The sequence below is a fragment of the Vollenhovia emeryi genome, unplaced genomic scaffold (assembly GCF_000949405.1).
Source record: "Vollenhovia emeryi isolate VEMERY1.0 unplaced genomic scaffold, V.emery_V1.0 DF939148.1, whole genome shotgun sequence".
Taxonomy (NCBI): Eukaryota; Metazoa; Arthropoda; class Insecta; order Hymenoptera; family Formicidae; genus Vollenhovia; species Vollenhovia emeryi.
Window position 1 is genome coordinate 104,013 of NW_011967218.1, and position 17,913 is coordinate 121,925.

The 17,913-nt window shown below is 38.4% G+C and overlaps 2 protein-coding genes across 8 annotated transcripts in view; one reads left to right on the forward strand and one right to left on the reverse strand.

Moving 5' to 3' along the window:
* Positions 1–8,052, forward strand: part of LOC105565850 (epidermal growth factor receptor kinase substrate 8-like) — a 26,567-nt gene extending 18,515 nt beyond the window's left edge. For both annotated transcript variants that reach the window (XM_012019384.1, XM_012019383.1), the window contains exons 5-10: positions 330–1,552; positions 1,915–2,032; positions 4,912–5,439; positions 5,582–5,762; positions 5,851–5,986; positions 6,053–8,052. In XM_012019384.1, coding sequence (XP_011874774.1) covers positions 330–1,552; positions 1,915–2,032; positions 4,912–5,439; positions 5,582–5,762; positions 5,851–5,986; positions 6,053–6,145 — 2,279 coding nt within the window. In that variant the 3' untranslated portion in view covers positions 6,146–8,052. The remainder of the gene's footprint in view (positions 1–329; positions 1,553–1,914; positions 2,033–4,911; positions 5,440–5,581; positions 5,763–5,850; positions 5,987–6,052) is intronic.
* LOC105565848 (dihydropyrimidinase) overlaps positions 3,959–17,913 on the reverse strand; it is a 24,713-nt gene continuing 10,758 nt past the window's right edge. Inside the window, exons 2-11 of one of the 6 annotated variants that reach the window (XM_012019376.1) lie at positions 17,601–17,695; positions 16,828–17,140; positions 15,440–15,619; positions 14,814–14,927; positions 12,441–12,673; positions 11,492–11,828; positions 10,858–11,013; positions 10,370–10,646; positions 10,097–10,172; positions 3,959–4,504 (exon numbers count right to left, since the gene is read on the reverse strand). In XM_012019376.1, the coding sequence (XP_011874766.1) occupies positions 4,489–4,504; positions 10,097–10,172; positions 10,370–10,646; positions 10,858–11,013; positions 11,492–11,828; positions 12,441–12,673; positions 14,814–14,927; positions 15,440–15,619; positions 16,828–17,140; positions 17,601–17,695 (1,797 nt within the window). In that variant the 3' untranslated portion in view covers positions 3,959–4,488. Of the gene's footprint in view, positions 4,505–4,597; positions 4,817–10,026; positions 10,173–10,369; positions 10,647–10,857; positions 11,014–11,491; positions 11,829–12,440; positions 12,674–13,961; positions 14,195–14,813; positions 14,928–15,439; positions 15,620–16,827; positions 17,141–17,600; positions 17,696–17,913 lie in introns of those variants that run through there. The other 5 variants (XM_012019378.1, XM_012019379.1, XM_012019380.1 and 2 more) reach the window with 5 other exon arrangements.

Below are 17,913 nucleotides of genomic sequence, written 5' to 3' on the forward strand. Positions count from 1 at the left end.
AATTCTCGGAAATCCAATTCTTGGAATTTTTGATATTGCCACCTCTTTGCTGATCATGTTCTCTTGATACTTTGCCAGTTTTCTCGATTCTCGATTTTCGCGATTTGGAAATTCTCGGAAATCCAATTCTCGGAATTTTTGATAGTGCCACCTCTTTGCTGATCATGTTCTGAGAAGTAAACTGACCGTCGCTGGAGTGCGCGCGGCAAGGGGACAAAAGTAGGCGTTTGTTTCAAAAATCCGGCCAGAAGTGCAAATAATTCCAAGCACTGCTCTAATAGATAATTACAATATAATATTGAATATCACTGTGTGTGAACTTAACATAGCAGACGGGCAGAATGACATGTCTCGAGAGGAGAACAACGACGAGGTGTCGTCGACGTCGTCGGAGAAGTACGAGCGCGATGTAACGATCCTGAATCACTGTTTCGACGACATCGAGAAGTTCATCGCGCGTCTGCAGCACGCTGCTGCCGCGTCTCGAGAGCTAGAGCGCCGAAGACGCAATCGGAAGTCAAAGAAGCGAAACCTTGGCGATGGTATGCTGACGATGAGAGCGAAGCCGCCGCCCGAGATGGAGTTTATCGATATATTCCAAAAGTTCAAGCTCTCGTTCAACCTACTGGCCAAGCTGAAAGCGCATATCCACGATCCCAACGCTCCGGAACTTGTACACTTCCTCTTCACGCCGCTCGCGCTTATCGTGGACGCCTCTCACGATACTAATTACGATCCGAATTTACCTAGTAAAGTAGTGTCGCCGCTCCTCACGCGGGAAGCGGTCAATTTGTTGATAAACTGCGTCACCAGCAAAGAGACCGAGCTCTGGCACTCCCTGGGCGACACGTGGCTGATACCGCGCGATCAATGGAAAGGACACGTGCCGCCGTACCACCCGATTTTCATGGACGGTTGGTCGCCAGAGTACCCCATTCCCGAGGACAGAGATCACGATCATTTGGCGTCCCTATTGAACGCGGATAAACAAAAGAGGGACGAGTTACCAGAACAACAAAGTGATCCTTATTACAATCACCGTGACGTGGACGAGTCGCATTACAGCAGCGATTATCTCGAGTACGAGAGCCGGGAGGAGCGTGGCGGTAACGAATACTTTGACAGGAATTATGGACCGAGCTCGGAATTGTACGGCCGCGAGGAGAGAGTGGACCAGACCAGGGCGCACAGTGACATTTCCGTCGACTCGATCGAGAGAGCTCCCAGAGCAGCCGCCGGTATAGAGAGAGCACAGGAGGCCTGGCTGGATGAATTGGTAGCGCGCCACGCCAAAATCGTGCAAGTCACTTATCCACGAACGGCGAACAACGACAAAGAACTCACGGTGGTCAGAGGCGAATATCTGGAGGTTCTCGACGATAGTAGGAAATGGTGGAAAGCGAGGAATTCCCGAGGGCAGGTCGCTCACGTTCCGCACACCATCGTTGCGCCGCACAATCATTCCGCTACTCATTCTGCTGACAATGACGTCTTTAACAATCCTCTATACACCAGCAGGTATCCGAGGCAAGGGCACGGCTATAATTATGAGGTGAGAGTCATTAAGAGGTGAACACACCTTTGGGCAATTTGTCGACGAATAATTGTGGACGCCAGTCCAGTACGCCGGATGCGAAAATATGCACGTTTGTAGATAGTTGCATGCAAAAGGAATATAATTATGCTGGATTGTTACGTAGCAATATACCGCGCGTATAGTTATATAGACAACGATATGAATTATACAAGTTTACATTGGAACGCGCGCTGCAGTGTGTTTCAACAGAACACATTATAAGAGACACAACTTAAGATTCACTCTTTAAAGTAAATGTAATTAAGAGTTATGCGGATCGTTACACAAAATATAATTACAAATTATAAATTTGTAATAGAATTGATTGTGTGTCACAGGATTCGGAGATTGAAAGAACCAGCACTAGTCCAGGTCCGGAAACCACGCATCGAACGCACGCGATTCCACCGCCAGCTCCTGCTGATTGGGTGAGAAAGGAAAGATTAGGGAAAAAAGGTGAATTTCGATATTTTTGAGTCATTTGTCCCACTCGCGATTGTATGTCTCCTATTTTCATCTAAATTTGAGCAATTCCTGAGAATTAGGAAAAATATCGAGTCTCAGCCTTTATCGCCTCTTATATGTATAAATAAGATTGTTTTTTAGCAACAACGAATGTCTTCCAAAATCGAAAGATGCTGTCTTGAGTAACATGATTGTGACATTAAAGTCGATACATTATTAAATCCAATAAAGCTAATATACATAAGAGATAAGAGAAACGCATCACATTAGACTGTAAACGAACTGTAGCATAATTAACCGTTAGATCATCGTCCAATTAGCATTTCAATTAGCACCCTCGTGACAGAATATTGTAATACCTGACGATTTCCTTTTAAACATGTACATACGTGAGTGTAGACTGTGTGAGCCATTCATACGATTGCAACGGGGGCGTGGTATTCCAAGTTGTTCGCATAGCAATTACATACATGTATCGTTTATAGAGTAGCACACCGGTAAATTCTGCTTTTTTTATATGAGTATATTGCTCTCGTATCCTTGCATTACAAGGCCATTGTCTATCACTGTCTCGCATGACCTACAACGTTGCAGCAATCCGTTCGATCATTGTTGAAAGAGTTGACAAGTACGAAGAAGAATTCTAAATACGTCAAGTTATAATATAATTTATACTCTCGAACCCATAGATGGATTATTTTGTTGATTTTTCTTTATCATTATCGCAGACATATCGTTATCACAAATATAGATATTCTGATTAATGATAACCAGAAATAAAAGTGCAATGGCGATATAGCAGAGATATCGAGGGGAATTGCTTCCCAATGCAATATGACATATAGTCAGACACCCTGTATAAAAGTTGAAATGTTGGGACCACGTTTAGTGTGAAATTAATTAATAAGTCGTTTAATAATGAGATCTATTAGGTATCGAGTAGCAGTGACTATCAACCACATATAAAAGCATTAAATTGAATGACGAATCTCGCACCGCGCTTAATTGAAGATATGAAAATATAACGACAATCATCCAGCATTTAACGTGGTTGAGAGTTACCAACTAGTTTCTAAAGCTATATTTCTGGTAATCGATCATATCGTCACATAATATATATTATCTTCTGTATTTATCGACTAACCAAATTTAGCTATGTAGTTTGTAACGACAAAGAGAAGAATCCCATATACATATTACTTTATAAGTAAAAGTGTTACGATATATCGTTAAACCCGCTAGGATCGGACATTTTCTTCCATTAAAAAGTACTTATACTAATAAAGCAATGCAAATTATGCAGAATATGTAACGATATAAGTATCATATCTATATGTAAACGGTAAAACTAGTTGGGCCGATATAATATTTACCTTAGACGTATGTTTCCGTTGAAAAAAAAATTATAACTGTGTTTGTCCTTTGTCCTTACTGGGGCTTTATTGTGAAAAAATTTTTACGACTTCGATAAAAGCTCTTGATAAGAATCGTTTGGGGGAAAACGAGCATAGGAAAGGATCCGACGATACGTTCATCTCTTCGTCTTATCAATAGCTCTTATTGACATAGCAAGTCTTTTTGCCGATCTTGCTTGTACGTGTCATTGTCGCATGCATTTTGTATGTATCAATGTAAATAAAGCTTGTACAAACGACCGAAGGGAATACGAGGATAAAGAGAACTGTAAAAACTCTGAGAGAAAAAAAGTGTACACGATATATTTTCGTACAGTTTAAAAATATGAGAGGTATAAAAATACGAGACATTGGCGAGCCAGAACTCTTGTAACTGGTCTCTTGTATAATTTGCATCAATTTCGCTGTAACACGAAATCTAAACTCTCCATCTATTTCCAAATGTAAATCTTTACTGTCGCAGAAAGATAGAAAAGGTACAAGTATAAAACGTGCAATCGAATTGATGCTGTCATTATTTTTGGTGATTTGCATTATTTATTCATATATTTAAACTTACATGCATATATCAAAGTGTTGACCTAAACGAGATAATAACTAGTCGATCAAGAAGTCAATGAACAATATAAAAGATGTGGAGTACAAGCAGTACAAGCTATTGTTATTCTTTCTCTGTTACAGATACATTCTCTTCATATTCCTTTATTTATTGTTAGATTGTGATGTTATATCGTAATCGTATTGATAAGACGTTCTTTACAATACGGCAATTTCGAATACGCGACGTATACTTTTCATAAGGATTTACAATTACAAATGTATTTATATATAAAAGCAAAAAGTAAGTGACTACGCGCTATCTCCTATCTTTATTTCGCGATCGATCCAAGTATTAGTTTGACATTTATGTGTGTGTCCACGGGCCGGGAATGCGATCCGTCAGTATATTTCATTATACTGTAATTTTCTTATGTGTACATCACTTATTATTAATAAACATTCTATTTGTGCGAGGAATCGTCGTTGTCCATGTCATTTCTCTTGTCTCCTGCGAATCGTAACGACAATTAGATGTAATTGTAATATCGTTTTGTTAATAGTTTCTACAAAGTGTGGTGATCAAAAGGCACAACTTGTGTAACATGCATATATGACGACCGGTGCTTTATTTCGATATTAGTAAAAGTTAAATTTTATATCGTACATTCTTTAAGATAATATATTATATATGACGCTTAAATTATATATGCTTAGTGTTCGTCCAATATCAAACTGTGTAGTTTGTGTAAAAGCTTTGGGGTAAGTTATGGCCTTTCCACGTATATTAAGCTCGTCCATACTGGCATGCATTATGATCCATCTGTAAACGAATCAAAATACTCGGGCAATTAATTTATCATGTCTTATCTCGAGGACAATTTCATACAAATTAACTTATACAAGATTCTTTTACAGACGACGTTAGTTTGTACGACAGAACCATCAGTAATAGCAGTAGATCTAGCACTTCTTCTACCGAGAGTATTTCTCGGTCAAGCGGAAAGCTTAATACGCAACAAAGCATCGTGGAAGTGCATTCGCCACCTCGCGACATAATACCAGATGTAATATCCGAGCCAGATTCGCCGCCCGTTCCGACCCTACTACCAGAGCTAGCCGCATCGGTGTCAACGCCAATACTGCCTGCATCGGAATCAGCAAAATTACCCATATCGAAATCAGCACCATCGCTGTCTGTATTGAAATCAGTTGAAATCCCAATAATATATCCATTAAAATCAGCACCAGCTTCATCGCCCCCGAAATCAGAACCAGCGTCGCCCGTACCGTCATTAGATTCATCGACGACGCCTCCACCACCTCCACCACCACCGCCACCGACGCCAATAGGACCTATTCCAGTACTTCGAACCCAAAAATCTGTGCCGTCAAATTTCATGTTTAACAAAACGGAAACCTCCAAGAGTAGTAAATTCCTCAATGGTGAGTACTAGCTTCAGATATTAATGTTAAAAGTCGATTTGTAATTCAGATGGACCATTTAAATGTAATTAAATGAAAATTTGTATACTTGGCAATTATCATTATATTGAATGTATCTGTGACACATTCTCGCTTCCAATAGGCACCTCCAGTCAAGAAGAAGCTCAGGAAGAAGTTCAAAAAGAGCTCAAGTTCGTTCTGAGGATATTTCGAGAAAAGAAAGCGAATTCTGTCGATAACAGCGCGCAGGAAATTTGGTTGAATCAACACTCGACCCCTCGGGAAGTTCAAATGTGGTTAGCAGCCAAAGGATTCTCGCAAAAGTACATTGAATACGTATAATTCTGATTTGAGTAATGCAACTGATTTACTCACCAATATATATGTCTAAATATTATATTTTACTTGTAGTGTGTGCAAACAGTTTGAAAATATGAACGGCACGGAATTGTTCAATTTATCGCGACGGCGACTAGAGCAATTGTGCGGCCTGTCTGAGGGAAGTAGACTCAACGGGCAATTAACTTTAGCGAAAAACGTATGCGAGGTACGTATAGATTATTTTAATGAAAAAAACCTTGTAAAGTTTCAATATTTTTCGAATCCTTTTCAGTATAAAACCGCACGGTCATCAGAGCTCAAGCAAATTTTAGAAAAAGCGCGTCAAAGAGCGGAAAAACCCGATAAGGATGAAGCCAGAGAGTGAATCGTACTGTTCCTTATATTCCGGAATGCTACAAATATCAAAACGACATGTGCAATCGTTTTGTTGTTATGCGAGAATAAGGAATTTAGAGAAATGGAAGATAAAATACAATAATCATTTCGTAACATTCCATAGAAAAATATCAGAATGTACAACGCTATCGAAAAAATATTCTCGAATTATTTTATTTTATCTTACGTATTGCGATAATTATTTATTACGAGAGTTAAAGCCATATCTCGCATCAAATTTTTAGCAAGCTGGTCAAGCATACGCTATACAAAAAAATTAATGAGCTGTGATGTTCTTTTTTGTGAGCAATATTAACCATTATATTTTAATAAACTTACTCATTGAAAGGAATAGAAATATAAATAATTGTTTCCCAGTGCGTTGTTTGACTCGAGAACTCAATTGAATATACACCGTTTAGTACTCGAGAGCAACATCAAGTCCTTTTTCGTTAAATTTGTATGTTAATTAAATTAAATACATACATCGCAGGGGAACGCACTATTGATTGCGATAATGATATTAGAAGATAGCAATGAGAAAAAGTATGTAATCACAGTATGTACGACGATAAGTATATAAGTTATCGATTTATCTTCAAAATAAATTGTGATTTAAATCGTTAATTAATGAAAAGGATAGCAACAGTCAGCCAAATGTATATCTTTTACATACCTGTGTTCTATTTTTTTACGTTACGGTAAATATATGTATTTGTTAGATCTATGTCATCTGTCAAAAATCAGTCGTCAAGGAAAATCATGGATTGTGTTACTTATGTTATATTTATTTAAAGCGATCACATACATCATAACAGACATAAATAGGATACTCTAGATGTGTCATTTATGTGTGATAAACTATACATTCTTTCCGAGTACTCGACACGAGGTCACATAACGTGAACACATTGATAATTATAATATGCTATTTGCCTTTAAAAGCACTCTTATATATGCCATTTAAATAAATAAATAAATGTCACTGTGGGTATCCAACAGTGATAACATAAAAATCTTCGACACTGGTATAAAATATCAACAGTGTTACATGCAAAGTATAATAACTCTCAGAGAAGTTTAATCGATAACAACGCGTTAAAATTTAAAATATTTCTGTGCTATACTATAAAATACTTTATGAATCAATAATTGTCTTACAATTCGTTATCTTCACTGTGCTCGCAATACTTTAAATAAAGCTGTTATTAAATAGATTGAAAAAAAAGTGTAAATTTCTGCCAAGATGTTCAATTTATCTCTCGAAACGATTCCGAATTGATTGAGAAACACAAAATTTTACATAAAAGCACTTTGTGTCGATGCAATTTTTAGAGAGGTTACATAAATTGCATAAATATAATATATTACTCTTTTAACTAAACGTACGTCACATCTGGATTATCATTAGTATTAGAGATGCCTAGAAATGTCTGCAGAATTTCCATAGAAAATCTATTAGAAAATTTTTGATTTCTAACGTTGCTTTGGTCTTTCATACTTTGACTTGCATAAACTCTAGTCGTCAGACTAGAACGGTTTCTTTTACACATGAATGATTATACCATTAATACTTGTTATGTAATGACGATTATGTGATTACAATTTATTATGTTTGTCATTCCTTATCATTATTATATCAAAGAAACTTCAGTAATAATAAGGTATTTTCGATTATTCGAAACGTTAATATTGTAGCTAAAGCATCAGAAAGAGCTAAGTTGGTAGAGAAGTGTTGAATATTTTAGGTATAAAAACTGATAGGTTTCTACAAATCGGAATGTGTTGGATAACTTGGATTACGTGAAATGATTAATAACGACATGTGTATATTATGAGAACAAATGATTTTGTGAACGAGTGTCTCCTAAATTAAGAAATAAATCCTTACAATTAGCGAGTGGACTTACACAACATGATTTCCTATTTTGCTCTTATCGTAACAATCTTACAGTGATGATATGGGTGAACGAAAATTTGTGCGTCGTTTTTCACATCGTGCGCTCACGCGAATGCAGTGAAAGCGCAGTGAGAATCAGTATTAGCATAGCCGTAAGCTTCTGCCGATAGGATTTACACACATCTATACGATAAACGGAAAATTTTTAATTCACTGATAATTGATATCTTCATTATTTATCAAAGTATAAATCATTATTCGACCTAAACTTACTTTCCTTTGGTATATTACCTCTAGGACCTTACAACAAGTACAAATTTATCGAAAACATGATCGTAAAAAGATGATTAATACGAGTGACAAGATTCCTTCGGCTTACACACTTATAGCACACTTATGTCGATTATAATAGATAACGAATGATGAATATTAATCGCAATCGACTTAGAATGCAACATTGTTCAACCTCAACATTTTTAGAAAACTTCCGATAAACACATATGTATAAACTTCTGCGACATACTAGTTATATATAGTTATATATAACAGTGAGACTATTTTCAAATTAACTTCAACTAAAACTGCACTTTTATATATATATATATATATATATACATTTAACGATCTAATTAAATATATTTCAGCGTTTACTGAAATATTTCGTAATGGAAAGTAAATTCACATTTATGCTTTGTGCGAAAATAAATATGTATGTTTCTTAAATCCAGTACGCAAAATATGTCATGCTCAATTTATAGCATTTAATGGTAGTATGAATTGCATTGATAGAAAGTCTTTAGTCTTGACTTTTGTTAGCAATATTTCGTATATACGCAACAGACATATTAATTGCTGCTAACAATCAAATTAAATTTTAAATAGAATTTTAATGGCTTTTCTATTAAATACAAGCATACATATAATTATACCGCGAAGTGCAACTAATTCATATATATATAAATATTTATGTAACATTTCACATCATAAATAAACATAACTTTTTATCGATGGCTCAATATAAGTGTCGTAACTTAAAATACTACCGTCTATGTTTTTTTTTTTGAGCCGCACCTGTTTTCTAATACAAATTCCCCTTATCATCATGGACAATAAATAAACAATTGTCTTACTAATAATGTGATAATTGTGACTAATATCACATCTGATTTTGTTCACAAGATATCTCTCTCATTTCGGTTATAAGTTTTGCTTTGAAATTAAACAAATCATAATATAAGAAAAAAAATGAATTATTTATTTTTCCTATATCAAAGTTCATAATATATAACAAATGGTTTTTCCAAATTTAGAATTTTCAGTTCTTTTTTTTCGTAATAATTAGAATAATTGCTTATCGCACAGAAATAAATTGTATAAAATACAATATGTATGTATAGAATCGTAAAATATCGTCAACTTTTTATATACTATAAAAATCTTTGTTTAAAAAATTTTTCGTCCAATATATTTCACTCGGATGTTAAATACATATCTTGTGATTTATGATATAACACAAATTATGTATATTTAGTACGTACAGTTTTATATGTGCAACAATAAATAAATCTTGAAGTAAAAATAACGGAAGTTATCTTAAAGAAAATCTTAACATAACGTCATAAGAGATGAAAAAAAATTATAAATGTGGAAATCAGGAAATAGACCAAGATGATTCAAGCACGCCACATGATACAGTGCAGCAATAAAGCGATAATGAAGCGAAAATTGAATGACGAATATGAATATATGAACGTACAACTTATTGGCCAGTGGCTTCCATATCCTCCTTCGATGGAACAGACCTTGATCGATACAGGAATACAATGTGAAAACGACTTAGTGTAATATTTGATGAGTAGCAAACCTGCAAGCGGGTTGATACTCCTCGAAACGAAGAAGGGTGTGTACGTGTATTATGAATGAAAAGGATGAAGGGAGATGACAAAGGAGGGAAGAAAAGAAAAGTAAAATCCCATTCAGTTCTCGCATTAAGTGATCCTTATACATAAAGCTTGATGCTCTCTCTTTTGTAAAAATTACCAAAAGCCTCCCGCACTGCGCCCGCCCGGTGGATTATTTACGCGAATGCATGCTCTTCGTGCTTCTTCGACATCCTCTGTAAGAAAAACGCGCTTATATTCCTACAATATGAAGGACGAAACAAATGAAATTTTATGTATTTCCCACGATTGGCTTCCGATATTCAAGCTCGGACAATTTATCCTAGTAGTATTCTTTATTAGTATGAGACCACCAGAAAATATATGCCACGTGTATCTGAAGACTCAAAAAGTAATTGATAATAAGACTCACCGCTGATAGAGAAAGTAGTATCTTGTAGGTTCCTCTGTCCTTCGAGTCTTGGGCCTTTCGTGGATGGTGTCACCACGGCTGATTCCGGTAAAGTAGGTGCATAAGTGCTAGGTTGCAATTTTATCTTTGGACTACCGAGCGAACCGTTTTGATTGGCTCGTGCCGCAGCAGCAGCCGCAGCCGCAGCTCTCGCTTGTTCCCTAGCCCTTGCAATTGCAGCATCTTCCTCGGCAAATTTCTTCACTTCCGCTTCGGTTCGTGCGACCCCACGTGGTTTCTACGCAGTTGCGATACAATGTCAATTTCCAATAACACAATTTTAATCAATATCTTATTTTATTTTAACTCGAGCTTAAATGATTTCAAATTTAAATCAAAAGATATGCAGTTGCTGTAACATTAGCATGTAAAAGTAACACATCTGTCAAAAAAATAATTCACTTTGCAGAAAGCGAAGTGAAAGGAAAGAAAGGATTGGTATGTTATACCTTTTCCTTGTCATTTATCATGTCGTACACGTAGGCGCAGAATGGATCCGTGTTTACGTATTTTCCGAAACCATGAACAGCTTTGAGTTCACATTCGTCCACGCATACACGTCCACTGACAATCACGTATTCAGGTACGCCAGTCACTTCCATACCCTGTATTCATAATGGAATACTCGATTATTAATTTGATAAATAATTAAATTGCGTGAGATATTTTTATTGCTGTAATGCAATGTATACTTCATCATATAATTCTTTCTTTCGAAAAAATTATACGATGCGCTGAGAGCCGAGAATGTGTAATAAAATACATCTCAGTTACATTTTGCGACGAAAATATTCGTCTAAATATGTGGCGATCGTGGCGCAGAGTTTGCGCTGGTCTGGTAATCCGAAGACTCGGGTTCAAAACCAAACAAAACATTGTTGGTTTTCGTGCGATCGCCACATATCGAAGTGGAAATAGAGAGAGGTGTTATAATTGGTTTGGGCACGTTCCTTTAAAAACGCCTTGTAATCAATAAAATGCATTTACATTTGTCTAAATATAATGCACGCAATGCCATACGCAATGCACGCAATACCACAACTATCGTTTCTCGTTGAAAGCGGAAGACTCAATCAAACTTGCCTCGAAGATGTTGAAGTCAACGGCCTGGACATGGGTCTCGGCGGAAATGGTGCGTTTCCTGTTGGGATCCCAGACGACAATGTCAGCGTCCGAGCCGACAGCTATAACACCCTTTCGAGGATACAGGTTGAAGATTTTCGCGGCGTTCGTGCTGGTGACCGCAACAAATCGCATGGGGTCCATTATGCCAGCGTGTACACCCTTTTCCCAGAGCACCGCCATTCTGTCCTCCACACCGTTCACGCCATTGGGAATCTTTGTAAAATCGTCTTTGCCCAGGGCCTTTTGATCGGTGTTGAACGTGCAATTGTCGCTACCGGTAACTTGAAGATTATCTCTAAAAAATGATCGTGTTAGCGTGTCTGAAGAAACTCCCGGGAAGAAAACCAAACGTTAAGTGATTACCTTGACATCGAATAGACAAACGTAATCGAAATTAATAATACAAAATTTAATGAAATTAACAAATGAGCAAAGGTCAAATAAAAAATTGAGGAACAGTAGTTTAACGGTAGTCGTTAAACCAGCAGTTTTTCCTCCGTTTATTTAATCAACATTAATGCGCTGCACCATGCAAGCAACTTCCTACGTCGTAGCTATTAATATCCGGACCAAGAGTTTCGCTCGTGTCATCCTCGTAATTTTGTTATTATAATACGTCGCGGACCACGAACGTTTGAACGTTTGAAATAACGCAACGCAGTTCTTAAATCGGAAAGAAAGAGAATTCTTTGAAGAAACGAATAATTCAACACACCGAGGTATAAATAGAAAGAAAAGTGATACACTTTACAACTTCCAATCTTTTCGTTCAATTGGAAATAAATATCTCTCAACAAAAATGTTTCCATGGCTTTCGTATAAATAATGTAGAATAAATGATGTGGAAATTAAATGATATGGAAAAGGGGAACCCAGTCATTATAAAGACATCGGGGACTCTACTTACTGGGCCAGGTGTTCGGTTAGATAGGCAGGTGTCGTTGGGTCAGGCCGCAACGGAGGGTTAGTAATAAAACGTCTTGCTTTCTCCACGTCTTTGCTGTACTGCTCGCTACCATCGATACCGATGGTGCTCGCCAGGGTTTCCCCAAAAACGATGATACCGTCCGACCGCTTCGCCGACACGACATCGGCAGCCGACTTGCTCGAAATCGCCGTTATGTACAACGGACTATTCGCCTAAGGGTGATATTTTTATCCTCTCATTGTGAAATAACTGCTATGTTCTCTCTACTAATCTATGTACGAAAATAGACAAAGCAAATTGCGATTGAAACAAAGTTTACGCTAGAATAAAAAATTCCAAACTGCTCCAAAACTAAAGTTACCCCTGTTACTTTTTATTCCACGTACAAAGCTGGATTTTCTTGAATATTTATGCTAAAGCAATTACTTATGTAAAATGTAACATGTGTAAAAGTATGCCGACGTTTTTCCAAACGTAAGCATGTTATACCAAGTACTCGATACTAAGAATATAAAATTTACAAATCAAAAGAACATACATTTTTTCAACCTTTAAATACAATTTTTACATGTACAATGTACAAGCACAATAAAAAGTCTAATAAACAATAATTGTCAGAGGAGTTAGTGCACGTAACGGACAAATAAATAAAGAGAACAAAGAGAGAACTAAAATAACGACAGCTACTCTCAATACGCATGCGAGTGGGATTTCGACGGAACTATTAAATATAAATTTCAGTATACGAACGGACAAATAAAAGACGGCGTAATTGTACCATTTGCGCGTATGTCACGCAAGCGTCTAGCTGGATAACATAAAAACTTGAATTACTGTTGCTGCAATTGCAACCTATTTCCGCTAATCAGGGGGACAGAAAGTGTGTGGAGGACGTAAAATCGATGGTGCGCACCCAAGACTCGGTAGAATCGATACTTTGGAAATATACATATACCTGCGTACATACTGCAACGTTACTTGAGAAACGCCGTTCGGTCGAATAGAGCTAATTAACGGTAAAGTCGCCATGAAGCATCGAGTTTTTCTATCCGAGATTTTTCAGTACTCTCTACAAATCCAATCCTTTTCCTTCAATTCAACTTACTTATTTAGGGAAAGACCAGTCGTGCGTTATTCCTCTTTTCGGAAGTAGAAAGTACGTCGATACGTGACTGTTGCAGCGATCTCTAACGAAAGTGTTTCCCCGACATTCTTACGGGCAAGCTACTATACTTGGCAAGGGTTTCATTTAGGAATGCAATCGTATCTATGTTTAAATATCGCTACTCACAACTAGCAGCTTGTACTGGCTCTACCTACAAAAGTTTTGGCTTGTAATACACATATCCGACTTACTAACGGATGAATCCTCAAATTGTGCTTGCGTATTAACAATGAGCATCTACGACTTTACATATAGATGATGGGTTTACGTTCTAGCCCGTTTCGATGTCAAAGTCATAAAGTCCAGTTCTGAATTCATCACTAGCTTCGACTCACTTAGCTAACATATTCACGAGTACTCGTGGCGTATCCGTGTCTGGTCTGAGTGGCGGACTTATAACGTGGCCGGCGGCGTGTCTCCAGCATTTGTGGTAGCAGTGAGTACCATCCGTGCCGATTGCTGCCGCCAGAGTTTCACCAAAGACACAAACGTCGCGTTTACGCGCGGCTTCCACTTGCTCGGCGGCACTACGGCTCATCACATGCACTACGTACAGCGGACAATTGACCTAAGCATGCAGAATTTTGATACTAGTACGGCGGTAAATGCGACAGTACCTAAACACGGTTCCAGTCATCAGAGACAGAGACAGAGACAGAGACAGAGAGGGGGGGGGGAGGAGTAAAAAAATTAAGCGATACATGTCTTCTTTGTTGTGTAGCAAGCGAGCTTTAGGAATATAAAATTAAAAAAGGAAAAGATGAAATTTAAAAAAAATAAGACGAGGATTTAGAGGGGAAAAATACAATGGGGACTGACGTGGGCATGTTTAAGCATTTTTAGGCCGTTATCGCATTTTACCCTGTGACATACATATTTCTTGACCTCGGCACGACTTGAGAATTTCGGACATTGGGCATGTGCCACGAAAAGCAGCGTCCTGGTTTCTAATCTACTGAAATTTATGATCGTTCGTGAACTAAATACCACTAATACCACTACGGGTAGCGTGCCAAGTATATTTGTAACAGAACTGAAAAAATGATGAAATACAAAAGTCTTACGTGTTCGGGACCAAATAAGGTGTAACGTCGAAACAGATAACTAAGCACGAATATACGAGACTGACCAACAATAAGGGATAACAACGTTTTAGCAACGACATAATTGCAAAGCGTTTCGCTTACCTGACTCGCGATAACACACGCTCTATTAACAGCCTCCGCTTCAACCTCTTCGGGGCGTGACATCTCGTGGCCTTCCGGGCCGGTTACTCCTGCGTCCAGTAATTTCTTCGCATTCTAAAACAAGTTCATGACGATAGGAGAGAGCTCGTATATTGTATTTTGCATTAGAATCCTGTTTCAAACAACATAGATATCTCGAGTCGCCATTATCCAACGTAACTTTCAAGTCACATAGCGGTTTTATGGCTTAGCTTTCTTTTCATGTTCCTTTAGTCGCCGATTATAATACTTGAGGAGCAGAAGTTTGGAAGTTACACGTAAGAATACTTTTATACTTTCTGATTTTGAGAAATACAAACGTATTATTTATATATTTTTCTACGTATGTATATCAAGTGCGTATGTCTATTTCCAAACTCTTAAAAAATAATAAACTCTAATAATAGAGGAGATTCAATTACAAATAAATTAAAGACAACTCGATAAAGAGACCGTGGAGTCCGACCGTGTTGAAACCTCAGCATCTCCTCGTCGAAGGATTATCAGAATTGTCGTGAAACGCGGAATTGATCTCAGATAAATATGTGCGTTAGCGTTATCATAATTTTACGTGTGTGTATATATACCTCCGCGATAAGATCACCGTTCTCCGCATGCACCATAGCAATGGCGCCGATCTCTTTACACGCCTTGAAAGTCTCGATCAGCTCTGGATCTCTGAGCATGAACATGTCGCGGTACGCCATAAACATTTTGAAGCTACCGACGCCGTGGTCCTTCGCCAACGTCGCCATGTCCTCTTTGACCTGCAGACAGACGAGGCAATGAATACCGATGAATAATGAATCGCGAACGCGGCTTCCTTTCGATTGTACGACGGCCGGCAGCTGGCAAATAAGGTGGCTCGACGGCAAATCACTCTCTTCCATCGTGCCTTCAGGCAGCACGTGCGAATGGGTTTTCTCATCCGCCGTCGCTCGGTATTCCAGCCGCGTGATCGGCAATCGTAATTACAAGCCGGTTACGAGATCCGCGCAACGCTCGCCAGTTTATGGAACGAGTCTGTTGATTTTCCTACGTTTCGAATCACACCGGTTCCATCGGAACAGCGAGCGTAAGACTAAGCTAGGGACAGAATTGAATTGAACAAGGGCCCGGTTTCACCAGACGTCGCTTAACTTTAGTCTTAATTTAATTCATGTTTGTCTCTTCCTGAAGTAACAGTCGAAAAGAGACAAAGAACGAATCGCGCTAAGCTTAATGTCAAACAATGTTGGTGAAACCGGGACTAGATACTCTATCCGCGTCTCCATATAGTATGGATAAGAGCACACTACAATCTGGATGAGAAGACGAGTCGTTCTCAGTTAAAGACCACCGCAATTGAATTAGTACTAATATTAAATAGTGTTAACCATGTAATGAATTCGTTTGAAACTTTTATAAATCGAGTTACGACCGTCTCAATGAGCGGAAATTACAAAAGGTAGACTTGGATTAATGTTATGTACTCCGTGCACCGTAATTTACATTGCACTGGAATTATGTACAGTAAATTGTCATTACGCCAGCTGACGTCTAGTTAACACAATTAACGTGTAAACGCCATAAAGTGCCGTATTTAATTTTGAACATAATCAACGAGCAAAGAAGAGGTCAAACCTAAATGAATTTTCCCTCTTGGGAAGGTTTCATGTTAAACGCTGCGATTATCTCGTTCTAGGCAAAAAAGGCAGACTAGAGAGCGCGCATGGCACAATGACCCGATCTAAGCATTACATTGCATTTACAGCGTGAGCGCTTGATTGACGCGTCGTGTCGTAAAAGTAGGATATTGCGATACGTTCGTCAGATATACAACATATCTCAAAATAACTGGAAAGCTATTAGTCGGTGAGCTAGAAAAAAGGATCGGATTAAAAGCAGACACTGGTGTTCCAAACTAGATTGAATTGTAACACTGCGCCTATTACATGTAAGGAAAAAAAAACACGAGACTGCGACATAAATTTACCTTCGGATTCCAAGAAGTGACGGCGACGTGCAGCGCATAATCGCAGCACACTTTTTGATCCGCCGACTCCCTGTATCTCTCGTAAGCCTCCACCAGGCTCTCGTCTTTTCGCGATACCACAAAATCGATGATCATCGTGGTGCCTCCGGCGACAGCGGCCTTCGTGCCCTGATAAAAGTCATCTACCGACTTGGTACCCATAAATTCAAACTCGAAATGCGTGTGCGGATCTATGCCACCGGGCATCACGTATCTTCCACGAGCATCGATAGTCCTCGTGCCACCCGGAATAATGAGATTGCGCCCCATTTGCCTGCGAAACAAAAACGAGCATTTCTGTGAAATAATTTCCCCCATTCTTCCCGAGGCAATCAATTCGAGGGACTTTCGGCTAAAGTGCGGTTTGACGGTCAGATCAATCTCACAATCAGTTGACACTGGACAGTGTCCATTGATTATCTAACAGCTACGATCAGTCACGCTTGTTTGATAAATCACAACGAATGCAAACGTATCGTCTGTCGCCACCTCATTCCAAGTGAGTAAAATTACGACGGCGACGAATATATCGCGTTTCGTTTGTGGCGGTTAGGTACGTGAGCTGAATATATCGTGACACGTAAAGTCAAACCGCTAGTTACAACACCTTGGTATCTTTAAGAAACAAATAGGCGGGTCCGCTGTATGCTCTAACAATCCGAAAAGTGACTTTCGCAAACGAGGCGAAAAGTGTAATCGATATTATGCGCAGCGTAATAGTAGCATTTGCATACCTGATGATGCCATCCTCGATGTAGACATCGCTGTCGATTATCCCATCGTCGTTCACGACCTTGCCATTTTTAATTAGCAATCTGTTCTGCGCGCTCTAGAATAGAATAACATTGGCGTTAGTTTAACGAAAGTGCAATTTACAATTTTAGGCCCGATTTCACCAAACGTCGTTTAACTTTAATCTTAGTTTAATTCACGTTTATCTCTTCCTAACAGTTGAAAAGAGGCAAAGAACGAATTAAGCTAAGTTTAAAGCTAAACCACGTTGGTGAAACCGGGCCTTAGGCCCAATTTCACCAAACGTCGTTTAAC